At 49.2% G+C, this 11,893-nt stretch overlaps 1 protein-coding gene across 1 annotated transcript in view; it reads right to left on the bottom strand.

Annotated features, from left to right (window-relative positions):
* Positions 1 to 956: 956 nt before the first annotated feature.
* Positions 957 to 11,893, bottom strand: part of NLRP1 (NLR family pyrin domain containing 1) — a 31,850-nt gene continuing 20,913 nt past the window's right edge. The window contains exons 10-16 of the mRNA XM_068977444.1: positions 11,513 to 11,731; positions 9,710 to 9,933; positions 6,664 to 6,926; positions 5,778 to 5,903; positions 4,887 to 5,028; positions 1,681 to 1,725; positions 957 to 1,273 (exon numbers count right to left, since the gene is read on the bottom strand). Coding sequence (XP_068833545.1) covers positions 957 to 1,273; positions 1,681 to 1,725; positions 4,887 to 5,028; positions 5,778 to 5,903; positions 6,664 to 6,926; positions 9,710 to 9,933; positions 11,513 to 11,731 — 1,336 coding nt within the window. The remainder of the gene's footprint in view (positions 1,274 to 1,680; positions 1,726 to 4,886; positions 5,029 to 5,777; positions 5,904 to 6,663; positions 6,927 to 9,709; positions 9,934 to 11,512; positions 11,732 to 11,893) is intronic.

Genomic DNA, 11,893 nt, shown 5'->3' with positions numbered 1-11,893 from the left:
TTATCTGTTCTCCCTGTAGAAACGAACAACCCATGACTGACAGCTGACATCAACCAGAAGTTTTGGTTTGCACCGTGACATTTCCCCTGACTTTATTTGGGAGTTGTTGCCGAGTCACTTTCTGCGCTCAAATATTTTGTGATTTGGGGAGACATCTCTGCATTATCCCAGGAGTTGGCTGGTCTGTGTGGAACAGGATGTTCTGGGAGTGGGACCGCAGCCCTCCAGCCACTGTCTTTGAGGAGGGGTTGCCTTGGAGCCTTGGGGGTAAACCTCCCTCTTCATGGCCCCTTTGATGGGTGGGCCTGGGGTTGTGGGTTTGGGGGAGCCTGGAAAGTAGAGACACCCTCGGTCGCACCTTCTGCATGGAGGAGCCTCTGCGTCCCTTTCTTTTCTTGGCCTGTCTACAGGTTGGTGGGTGGGCTCGAGTTCTCCTGGGAATGAACCCTAGGAGGGCCCTGAGGGGAGCGTGGGTGCCCCAGCCCTGGCTGGACAAGTGAAAAACCAACCTGTTTTTGTTCCTGTTCACAAGCCACTCAAAACCCCCAAGGTGTCCATTTCCATTGCCTATCTCCAGCCAGACGCCCCCAGGCCCACGTTCTCTCTGCTCCTCTCTGCATCTGGAGAGCACAGGGAGGACTCTGGGTTTGGCGGCTGTGGCCAGCGGACCAGGCTCTTGGGCTAGGCTGCTACAAGGTCTGCAGAAGTCCTGCCAGCTCCAGATGGACATTCTCTGAGATGCTGTTGTTTCACCTGGACAGCTGGTCCATGAAAGCCAAGGGAGGCTATCTGGGTTCCTGTGTGGCTTTCCTGGGCAGGGCAAGGTAATGCTCAGCAAAGGCATCATCATCAAAGTTTTCTTTAGGCCTAGAAGGCAACTCGGATGGTAACTTGTTTCCCGATGAACAACAGACCCAGATGCTCTCAGGCAGAGCTGGTACTCACAGCCTAGCTTGTCAGGAGCCCGACCTGGTCTCTTCACTGCCCCACTTCTCCCAGAGTTCCATGATTAGGTGAGGATGGGTCTCCTTCAGGGCTTGGTAGAGGCGATCTTTGCAGGCCCAGTCCCAGGATCGGCTGAAACCAAACAGCTTCCGCATCTGGCCTGGTGCAGTGGCCTCCGCCCGCACCCCCTCATACTGTTCTTCGCTCAGCACCAGTCCATGCAGCTTGTCCAGGACAGGTTCCACGGATGTCACTCGAGCCACCAGCTGCTCCCGATATCGGTCCACAAAGTGCCTCAATCTCAGGGCAGCTGGGGAGTCAGGTGAGGCTGGAAACAAACAAAGAAAGGCTCGTACCACTGCCCCTTCCTCTGACCCTCCATCTTCACTTCTCTTCGCTCAGCTCATCTGCATCCCTGGCTTCCTTCTGCCCTGTAAAGCCATTTGACCACCAGAAAGCCACTTTTGCCCTCCCTCACATCAGCACCTGGCCATTCTGCTTGAGCTTGGGGTGGGGTTCTTGGTGGAGGCATTTGAAGGTGGTTTGGTGGGAGGTGCCAAGGCCCCCATGGGCAGGAGTAAGGGGCCTGGGGCACACAGAACTCTCCAAGGCCTGACTGCTTGTGAGGTTTACGATGAGAGAGTCTTTCCTTTCTCTCTTCCCAACTCTCCGGGACCTGAAAGTACACCCCAGAATTGCCAGTAGCTCATGTGGTCTCTAACAGCTGTTACTGACCTCTGAGGCCTGGAGGGACCAGAGTAACTGCCCGTCTGAGATCTCCTGGAGGGAAGCAGAGATGAAGAAGCATCTGTAACAGTGCTGGTTATTTACACACACGATACTCCTCTAAACTCCTACCTACTTCTGAGAATCTCTCATTCTGAGAACACGCTATGGATAAATTCTGATAGAATCTGGAATAAGGGCTGGAAGGGCCTTTAGAGATTATCCAGGTGCATCCCTTCCTTATGCATACGGGGAAACTGAGGCCCAGAGGCCATGATTAGAAAGAGGGTGGGAGAGAGATAGGAGGCATCCAAGTGAACAATAGCAGTTTCTCTCAGCTGTTGTTAAACCAGACATGGTTTATCCAGTGTTGTCCTGAAGGGAACCCTGATAGAGAACTAACCAGGGTTTAGATAGCTTAAACTATCTAAGATGTCCTTAAATAGTTTAAGGACGTCTTAAACTTCTGAACAGACATCTACCTCCTTGCCCATGTTTGGCCTTCTAGATTCACACAGATAAATCTGTTCTGAATTTTGATGTCAGAAGATTAGGGACTTCCCTGGTGGTCCAGTGGCTAGGACTGTGTGCTCCCAATACAGAGGGCCTGGGTTCAATCCCTGCTTGGGAAACAAGATCCCACCTGCTGCAACTAAGAGTTCATGTACCACAACTAAAAATTTGCAATGCTGCAACTGAGACTGGCCCAGCCAAAGAAATAAATAACTTAAAAAAAGGAATAGGAAAACCTTAGCACTTGGGAGTAATGGGATAATTTCAATACCAAAACAACAGAAATAAGGGGCTTAGACAGTTACTTGCATAAGGCAAGGAAGGGGCTGTTTACAGCAGCTCCTGTGGACAAGGCCTGAGAGTCTGAGCAGACTCAGATTCACTGTGACCTGATGGTCTGTGCAGGTGGGCACAAGACAGGGGAGCTCCAGCTGTGGCTCCAGGAGCGTCGGGTTCATCTGGAGGACGGAGGAGGGTATTCCACATCCTCCCCGAAGACTGGACACTCAGGGAGTCCATTCTGGCTCATCTGTAAATGGGAACATCTACCAGGAAGGTGTCTAGATGGCAAAGAACTTAAAAACCAAAATACAAGAGGAATGATGGGAGGAAGTAGGGATATTTAAATTGCATAAGAGGACACTTAGGGGAGGCCTTGATCCCAGTCTTCAAGTATCTCTTCTTGAAGAGATACTCTTCTTGATGCTTTCTCCTGGGCTCTCCCAGGAGAAACAGATTAGAAATAGAAATAGATCTGTCAGTTCCAAGGGACAGATTCAAGATAGGCAAGGATGTTGGCTTAATACGAGGAAGAAGAATAATATTGCTACTGTTTACTAGGGACCACTGGGCTTTCCTTTACTATTTCCAGCTCAGATGGTAAAGAATCCACCTGCAAATGCAGGAGACCCAGGTTCGACCGCTGGGTTGGGAAGATCCCCTGGAGAAGGGAATGGCTACCCGCTCCAGTATTCTTACCTGGAGACTTCCATGAACAGAGGAGTCTGGTGGGCTACAGTCCATGGAGTCGCAAAGAGTTGGACAGGACTGACTGACCAACACTTTCACTTTTTACTAGGGACCACAGCATGAGACATGAACGTACCTCATTTTATTTAATCTTTCCAACAATTCCATAGGTTAGGCATTGTGATCCTCACTTTACAGATGAGGAACCCAAGTTCAAATGAGCTAGGTAATTTTCTTAAGATGACCCAGCAAGTAAGGGCCCTAGCTAGGGCTGGTGAGTTCTCCACCTGTGTCTGCACCCAAGCTGGGACCAAGTAAAGTCCATTCTCTTTCTACCACACTGTGATGCCTGTGCTGCTCAGGATGGAATGTGACCAACAACTGACAAAGGCTGTTTGTCCTAGGAAGGACTGTCCAGGAGATTTTGTTTCTTGGGGGTGTTGGTGTTGGATTAAGAGACTGTAAAGTTTCTTCCGTTTCTGAGAGTTCGATATTTGGATTCCCTTTTGCTTGCCTTGACAATAACTGAATGATCCTGGTTAGAGTATCTGAAATTGCCAGAACTGGCCTAATCCACACAAGCATACAACCATCTAGCATCTAGTTGTTACGCTTTTATTTCTTTGGCCGCATGGCATGTGGGATCTTAGTTCCCAAATCAGGGATCGAACTTGTGCCCCCTGCAGTGGAAGTTTGGCCACTAGTTCTTCCTCTTTCATCTACCTTCCAAATTCTCATGCTGCTGCTGCTGCTAAGTCGCTTCAGTCGTGTCCGACTCTGTGCGACCCCAGAGACGGCAGCCCACCAGGCTCCCCCGTCCCTGGGATTCTCCAGGCAAGAACACTGGAGTGGGTTGCCATTTCCTTCTCCAATGCATGAAAGTGAAAAGTGAAAGTGAAGTCACTCAGCTCTGTCCGACTCTTAGTGACCACATGGACTGCAGCCTACCAGGCTCCTCTGTCCATGTGATTTTCCAGGCAAGAGTACTGGAGTGGGGTGCCATTGCCTTCTCTGAAGCTCTCATGAGAAACTTCCAAAAATCTTGTGGGTATCAAAGTCTATTCAACGGCAGAGTGGACATGCATGGTGCAAGAGAGAGAGAGAGAGCACGGGGCTTACAGTCAGGTTAACCTGAGTTCCGAAGAATTGATGCTTTCGGACTGTAGTGCTGGAGAAGACTTAAGATTCCCTTGGACTGCAAAGAGATCAAACAGTCCATCCTAAAGGAAATCAGTCCTGAATATTCATTGAAAGGACTGATGCGGAAGCAGAAGCTGCAATACTTTGGCCACCCGATGCGAAGTACTGACTCATTGGAAAAGACCCTGACACTGGGAAAGATGGAAGGCAGGAGAAGGGCATGACAGAGGATGAGATGGTTGGATGGCATCACCAACTCAATGGTCGTGAGTATGAGCAAGCTCCAGGAGTGAGCTCCAGGAGTGGTGATGGACAGGGAAGCCTGGAGTGCTGCAGCCCATGGGATTGCAGAGAGTTGGGCAAGACTGAGCGACTGAACTGAACTGAACCCGAGTTCCAATTCTGCTCCTATCAGTTGTTGTCACTGGGAAAAGGCACAGAACTCCCGTGGACTATTTCTTTTCACCAGCAAGTTGTGATAATACAAATTCTCTTTCATACACACACACACACACACACACTCTCTCTCTCTCTCTCTCTCTCTCTTTGACTTTCTCTTGTCCCACCTCTGTGCTCGCTGGACTTGACTTTACCTGGCTTCACCAAGGCTTCCCACACCACAGTCCCATCTTTCTTGCTTCTTATTTGCAACCTGATCCCTGACCTCAAATGGCGAACGTAGAACTCAGAGAACAGCTGAGATTCTCTGGGGCTCCGATAGCAGAGCTCCAATTCCTGCAGAGAGAGAGAGAGAATCACTGAGTGAGAAGCCACCTTTCAGCCTGCTAATAAGATCTTTCCCTACCTGATACCTCACTTGGCCCTGCTCAACTCTGACCATCTCCTGGATTGAAGTCAATCTTTAGATCCTGCTTTTTTCTTTCTTTTTAAAATCTTTATTTATTTTTGGCTGCACTGGGTCTTTGTTGTTGCCCAAAGACTTTCTAGAGTGGGGGCTAGTTCCCTGACTAGGGACTGAACCTGGGCCCCCAGTACTGGGAGTGTGGAATCTTTTCTTGGTTGGGGGGAGTGGGGGAATATGGAGTCTTAACCACTAGACTGCCAGGGAAGTCCTTGGTGGGTTTAATTGGAGTCAGTCTATAGCTCAGCTCTTCCCAATGTTGCCCCCATCCCAAATGTGACCCCTCCCCAACTTCCTGTATCCTACCCTTTGAAGCATTCCTGCTCACCCTAAATCTCACTTGCTGTCTGTGTTGTGCTTAGCCACTCAGTGGTGTCCAACTCTGTGATGCCATGAACTATAGCACACCAGTTCCTCTGTCCATGGGGATTCTCCAGGAATCAAACTGGGGTCTCCTGCATTGCAGGCAAATTCTTTACCAGCTGAGCTACCAGGGAAGCCCCACTTGCTGTTTGCCCAACCCCAGTTCACCCAGTCCCTGGGAAAGCTCTGAGACCCACTCACAGGTATTTCCAAGCAAGACCTCTGACCCCAGTGATGGCTGACCGCCTGGGCTGCTCACCTCAGGCAGTATTTCCAGCTTCTCTGAACCAGACACAATGTAGCGGGAGCCCATGTAGAGTGGGGTCAGCGGGGGTGGCTTGTGAATTCGCACAAACTGGAACTTCTTTTCTTCATCGTCTATGGCCTGAGGAGTACAGAACAAGGATCAAAGCAGATATGTCTGGACCCTGACTCGGATTCTGCCTACAGAACCTGGTCTGAACAAAGTGAGATGATGTTTCTGTGTGTTTCTGTGGGTGATGGGGGCTGTACCACCCCTGCTGACTTCCCACCCCCCACCCATGCTTGGCCTCTGCTGTGCTCAGGGTGAGAACTGGGGCGATGTTGGAGAAGACATGGTAACAGGGGAAAAGAGACAGTTCTAAGCTCCAATACTTTGGCCACCTGATGCGAAGAGCCAACTTATTGGAAAAGACCCTGATGCTGGGAAAGATGAAGGGCAGGAGGAGAAGGGGATGACAGAGGATGAGATGGTTGGATGGCATCATCAACACAGTGGACATGAGTTTGAGCAAACTCTGGGAGATGGTGAAGGACAGGAAAGCCTAGAGTCCATGCTGTAGTCCAGGGCATCACAAAGAGTTGGACATGGCTTAGTGACCAAACAACAACAACAATAAGCATGGAAACCACCCACTCTTTTGACTCCTGGGAAGAGACCTGTCCTGACATGAGTGATGGTGTGGCAGAGTCAGCCGGAGGAGACCTTAGGGAGCCAGACTAGTCCATGGCTGGGCAGGAGCATGGTTATTTACCCATGTCAAGGTTCCTGCTTATAAGCGGCCCATCCCAATTCCCAGTTGACCCATCTAGGGGACTCTGGTTGTGTTTCCTGTTTGCTGTCAAGCCCACCCTGGCCCAACCTTTCTGGCTCTTATTGCCACCTTCTGAATGGAGCAATCGCTGGGGATCAGGTAGAGGTGGAAGGTAACTTCTTCAGGCTGGAGGTAATGGTAGAGCAACACAGTAGAGGTGATGGGAATGAAGCGCAGGGCAGTGTGGACCATCCGCAGTAGAACTCCCATGGGCGAGAAACTAGGGTTTTCCAGGACGGCGTAACATGGCGTTACCCTGACTGGCTTCTCCAGGAGCATCCCCTCCTCTTTGAAGTGGGCCACTTGAAACTGAGAGATGTCCACATCGTTCCCTGTCAAGGGATGGATATGAGAGGCAAGGACTTAGTGCCTTACTTGGCTGGGGGAGTGATGCCCTTGAGTGTAGGCTCAGTGGTCTTCCCAGGAAAGCCATCGTGCATAGGCCTGCCACCTTGTGGGGGCCTCAGCAATACTGTCTCTAGGGTGGGAGCACCACGGAAACTCCCTTTAACCAAACCCATGCAGAGGACCAGCCCCTGGCCTGGGAGTCGGGAAAGCTATGCACCCCATGGTTACTGGCTGGTGTGGATTCTCTAACCATGAGGGCCACTGAGTGATGTTGGCGGGTTTGACTCCAGGCAGAGGGAGGACAAGGAGGAGGAAGGGACAGTGAGGAAATGGAGCAGCCAAGGGCCACCCACCACTCATAGTCTTCTTTTAGGGAAGAACCCCTTCCCCACCAGTGTGGGGGGTCTCGGCAGGAGACAAGCTGGGCCTCCCACCCTGGAAGCTGCTATTCCCTGGTGGCTATGATGCAGGCATGTGACCAAAACTTGAGTAAGTGAATGCTCCTTACCAGGACCTGGATCTAGAGAGAATGAAGAGAGATTCTTTCGGCAGGAGGGTCCTGCAATGGCTGTGCCTGCAGCACAGGTCTCTTCCTAGTTTTCTTGGTTCTCAGCATCCTTGCACACTGCCTGTTTTTTTTTTTTTTTGTTGTTGTTGTTTTAATGTTGCCTAATCTTTTGTTAAGTCTACAAGTTACTCAGGAATCTTTTTATATATTCCTTTCCTGCCTAAATCAGCCAGAGTTAGTTTGCAGTCAAGAAGTCTGACAAGGTATGGACACTGATGAATTTGAGATGGAGAGACAGCTTGAGAGATGAAGGCTGGTAGTGGGAGAGACACAGGCTTAGAAATTAGGAGTCCTGGTTCCATCTCTGTGTTGCTTGGCAACTGCAGCAATGCAGTGGTTTCTGGGTAGCAGAGGGACATTGAGCAAGCCAGGCAAGGACCTTAGGCTGATGGGCACCAGTCAGAACATTGCTGACTGATTTTAATCCCAGAAGAGGCCCCCAGAAAGCACATTCATTACTTTTTGTGTGTGTGAAAATAATATCACCGTGGTGTACACCATCTGACAAAATGCTGAAGAATTCACTAAATACAACTATAATTACCATCTTTCTCTTTTCCACTAGTCTTTCTTTGAAGCAACACCTTTTCATGTTTCTGTCATAGCCCATGGATTTTTTCGACTTCTCATCATTGTGTCTTCCTCTTAGAATCGTGGTGAGTATCCCTGCCTGCCATGTGGGAGACTGGGGTTCAATTCCCCAACGGGGAGACTACAGTACTACCTTTTGGGCTTCCCTGGTGGCTCAGATGATAAAGAATCCGCCTGCAATGTGGAAGACCTGGGTCGGGAAGATCCCCTGAAGGAAGGCATGGCAATCCACTCTAGTATTCTTACCTGGAGAATCCCCATGGACAGAAAAGGCTGGTGGGCTACAGTCCATGGGGTCGCAAAGAGTCAGACACGACTGAGCGACTAAGCACAGCACAGCACAGAGAAGTCACATCTTTCAGTGATCATAGAAATTTCCTGGAAATTCTCTCTTTGAATATTTCATCTTCTCCATTCTCTCTGCCATATCCTCTGGAATTCTGGTTAGGTATATTCTAGGCCTTCTCATAGTATCCCATCCTCCATGTCACTTAATCTTTTATTTTATTTTTTTTATGTTTTCCTATTTTCTTTAATTAGCTTGTTTCCAAATTTGATTTGTCATTTTTAATGATTTATTGCTTTTTGCTTATTTTTCCCCAGGGTGATTTCTATAAGTATATGGGGTTGCAAAGAGTCGGACACGACTGAGCGACTGAACTGAACTGAGCTGAACTGATGGTGGTTTAGTCGCTAAGTCATGTCGAACTCTTGGGACCCCATGGACTGTAACCCAACCAGAATACTGGAGTGGATTATCATTTCCTTTCCCAGGCGTTCTTCCCAACCCAGGAATCGAACCTGGGTCTTCTGCATTGCAGGCAGATTCTTTACCAACTGAGCTATGAGGGAAGCCCCATAAGTATATGAAACACATGTATTTTGTGTTTTGTTTCTGATAACACAAAAAGTGTGAAGTCTTTATGGGATTGATTCTTATTATTTTCTTATTTTTAAGTTATTTTAATTAATTAATGTATTCATTTAATGGGACCAGTTCTGGCACCTGTGTTTCTTCTGGTTCTCATTTGTGATGCCTTGTTTACCGTTTGTAATTTTTGACTGTGAGATTATTTTTAAAAATGTTTATTTTCAGAATAATTGATATCCCCTCCTTGTTGTATTTATTTATGGCTTTCCCTGGGTCTTCGTCACTGCACACAGGCTAGTTGCAGCAAGTGGGGACTTCTCTGCTCCCAGAGCATGGGCTCTAGAGCACAGGCTCAATAGTTGTGGCACACGGGCTTAGTTGCTCCGCGGAAAGTGGGATCTTCCTGGACCAGGGATCGAACCCACGTCTCCCATATTGGCAGGCGGATTCTTACCCACTGTACCACCAGGGAAGCTCAATGTTGGCTTGTATTGTACTTTTTATTTAGGGAAGCCTTTAAGTAATTCAGGCAAAAACAATTATGAGTCTGGGGACAAAAGTGCTTCAAAAATGATATGCCCAGAGCACCATGGAATGAGAGAAAAGCTGTCTCCATTTCTGTTAATCCTTTCTCAGTCTCTCTAAGGAAGCCATGAGTCCCTCTCAGGACATCACCTCCAAAGCCCCTTTCAGGCTCATTCTTTCCACCATCACCTTGCCTCTCCTCCCCCGCTTACCTCGGAAGGCCACAAAGTGAGGGAGGAACACGGCTGCCACAGCGCCTGGTTCAGCCTTGATGTCAAACAGAGGCCCTGCAGCCAGCCAGCTGTGCTGTGGGAAATTCCTGCTCAGGAACTGGTCCCAGGCACAGAATTCAATTTCAACAGTCGCTGGCCCTCTCACCTCAAAGCGGAGACCCGTGTTGGGCCAGTGGTAGAAGCCGGCCACGGGCAAGTGAACGCTGTGAAAAATGAGGAGAAGTGGACACTGGAGAAGGCAATGGCAACCCACTCCAGTACTCTTGCCTGGAAAATCCCATGGACAGAGGAACCTGGTAGGCTGCAGTCCGTGGGGTCGCACAGAGTCAGACATGACTGAAGCTACTTAGCAGCAGCAGCAGGACACTGGATTACTGTACACAGACTCACTGAGCACCTACTGGGTGCCAGGCCCCATGCTGGGCACTATGGATCCTACAGTGTGGCTGTAAGCCCAGATGTTGAAGTCAGATGGATTTGAATTTGAATACTGGATAGCATATTGAAAAGCAGAGACATTACTTTGCCAACAAAGGTCTGTCTAGTCAAGGCTATGGTTTTTCCAGTGGTCATTTATGGATGTGAGAGTTGGACAGTGAAGAAAGCTGAGCACCGAAGAACTGATGCTTTTGAACTATGGTGTTGGAGAAAACTCTTGAGAGTCCCTTGGACTGCAAGGAGATCTAACCAGTCCATCCTAAAGGAGATCAGTCCTGGGTGTTCTTTGGAAGGAATGATGCTAATGCTGAAACTCCAGTACTTTGGCCACCTCATGCGAAGAGTTGACTCATTGGAGAAGACTCTGATGCTGGGAGGGATTGGGGGCAGGAAGAAAAGGGGATGACAGAGGATGAGATGGAACTCTGGGAGATGGTGATGGACAGGGAGGCCTGGCGTGCTGCGATTCATGGGGTTGCAAAGAGTCGGACACAACTGGGTGACTGAACTGAACTGAACTGGGCTTCCTGGGTGCTGCTAGTGGTAAGGAACCTGCCTGCCAATGCAGGAGACGCAAGCTGTGAGATTAAAGCAGCATAACAAGTCAAATACAACAAGTGGGCTGTCTTTGGATCATGATTAGAACAAATCATCTGCAAAGACACACTTTATACAGTTGAACAGATCTGAATAAGGACTGGGCATTGGACGATATGAAAGGCTTAATTGTAAACTCTTTGACATGTGAAAAATGACATTGGGGTTATGGAAGAAAAGGTCTTTATTTGAACTTTTTGAAAGGTATCAAAAAGTTTAAGGCTAAAAGCACCCATTTCTTTGGACTTAAAAATATTGCAAAAAAAGGGGCAGAAAGTGGATAGTTGAAACAAAGTTGGTAAAATGAAGGTTGAAGCTGAATAGTGGGTACATGGAAGTTCCCTGGACTCCACTTGTGTGTATATTTAAAAAATTTCATAACAAACTCTCTTTTTCCAGTGACTTCCTTGGTAGTCCATTGGCTAAGACCCTGAGCTCCTAATGCAGCGGGCCTGGGTTCGATCCTTGGTCAGGGAACTAGATCCCGCATGCTGCAACTAAGACCTGGCACAGCCAAAAATAAATAGATACAAATAAATATTAAAAAAATCCCAACCTATGTTCCTCCTCCTCCATCCAAACCCCTTCTTTTTTCATAATAAAACACCAACCAGCATCTCAGCCCTGTCTTTCTTTGCATGGTGGTGTGGTGAGGGGATACAATGGACCAGGAATGGGGTGCAGACTGTCTGTGGGGACCCGGCATGGGGACGGAGGGGGTGGGACAGGCCAGGCCCCCTCACTTACCGGTACAGGCTCCTCTCTTCATCAACCACCTCAGTAGCCACAGGCCCTGTGGGGCCCCAGAGGTTATCCTCAGTTCCCAGAGACTCCATGTGCTCGTTCCCCGGAGGGGTAGGAGAAGACGGACAGAAGGGTCTCGCCTGTGCTGCTTGAGGAGAGCTGCCCTCTGGAACAGACAGGGCAGTGGCCAGCTTTAGGTTCTGCCTGGCTGCCCCCGGCCCCCTAGGCTAGACCACAGAGGGGCCCTTCCCAAGGCCAGTCTGCCTGCTATCCAAGGGGGCTCAATCCTGCTGCCTCCGCTTGCCCAAACCCTCCTCCCTCCCCTTTCTCACTCCCCAGAATTGTCGCTCTTCCCAGCACTCCCCGGGTGGTCAGCTTCTGAGG

Source organism: Capricornis sumatraensis, chromosome 8, assembly GCF_032405125.1.
Source record: "Capricornis sumatraensis isolate serow.1 chromosome 8, serow.2, whole genome shotgun sequence".
Taxonomy (NCBI): domain Eukaryota; kingdom Metazoa; phylum Chordata; class Mammalia; order Artiodactyla; family Bovidae; genus Capricornis; species Capricornis sumatraensis.
This window is presented reverse-complemented; position numbering and strand designations above follow the sequence as displayed.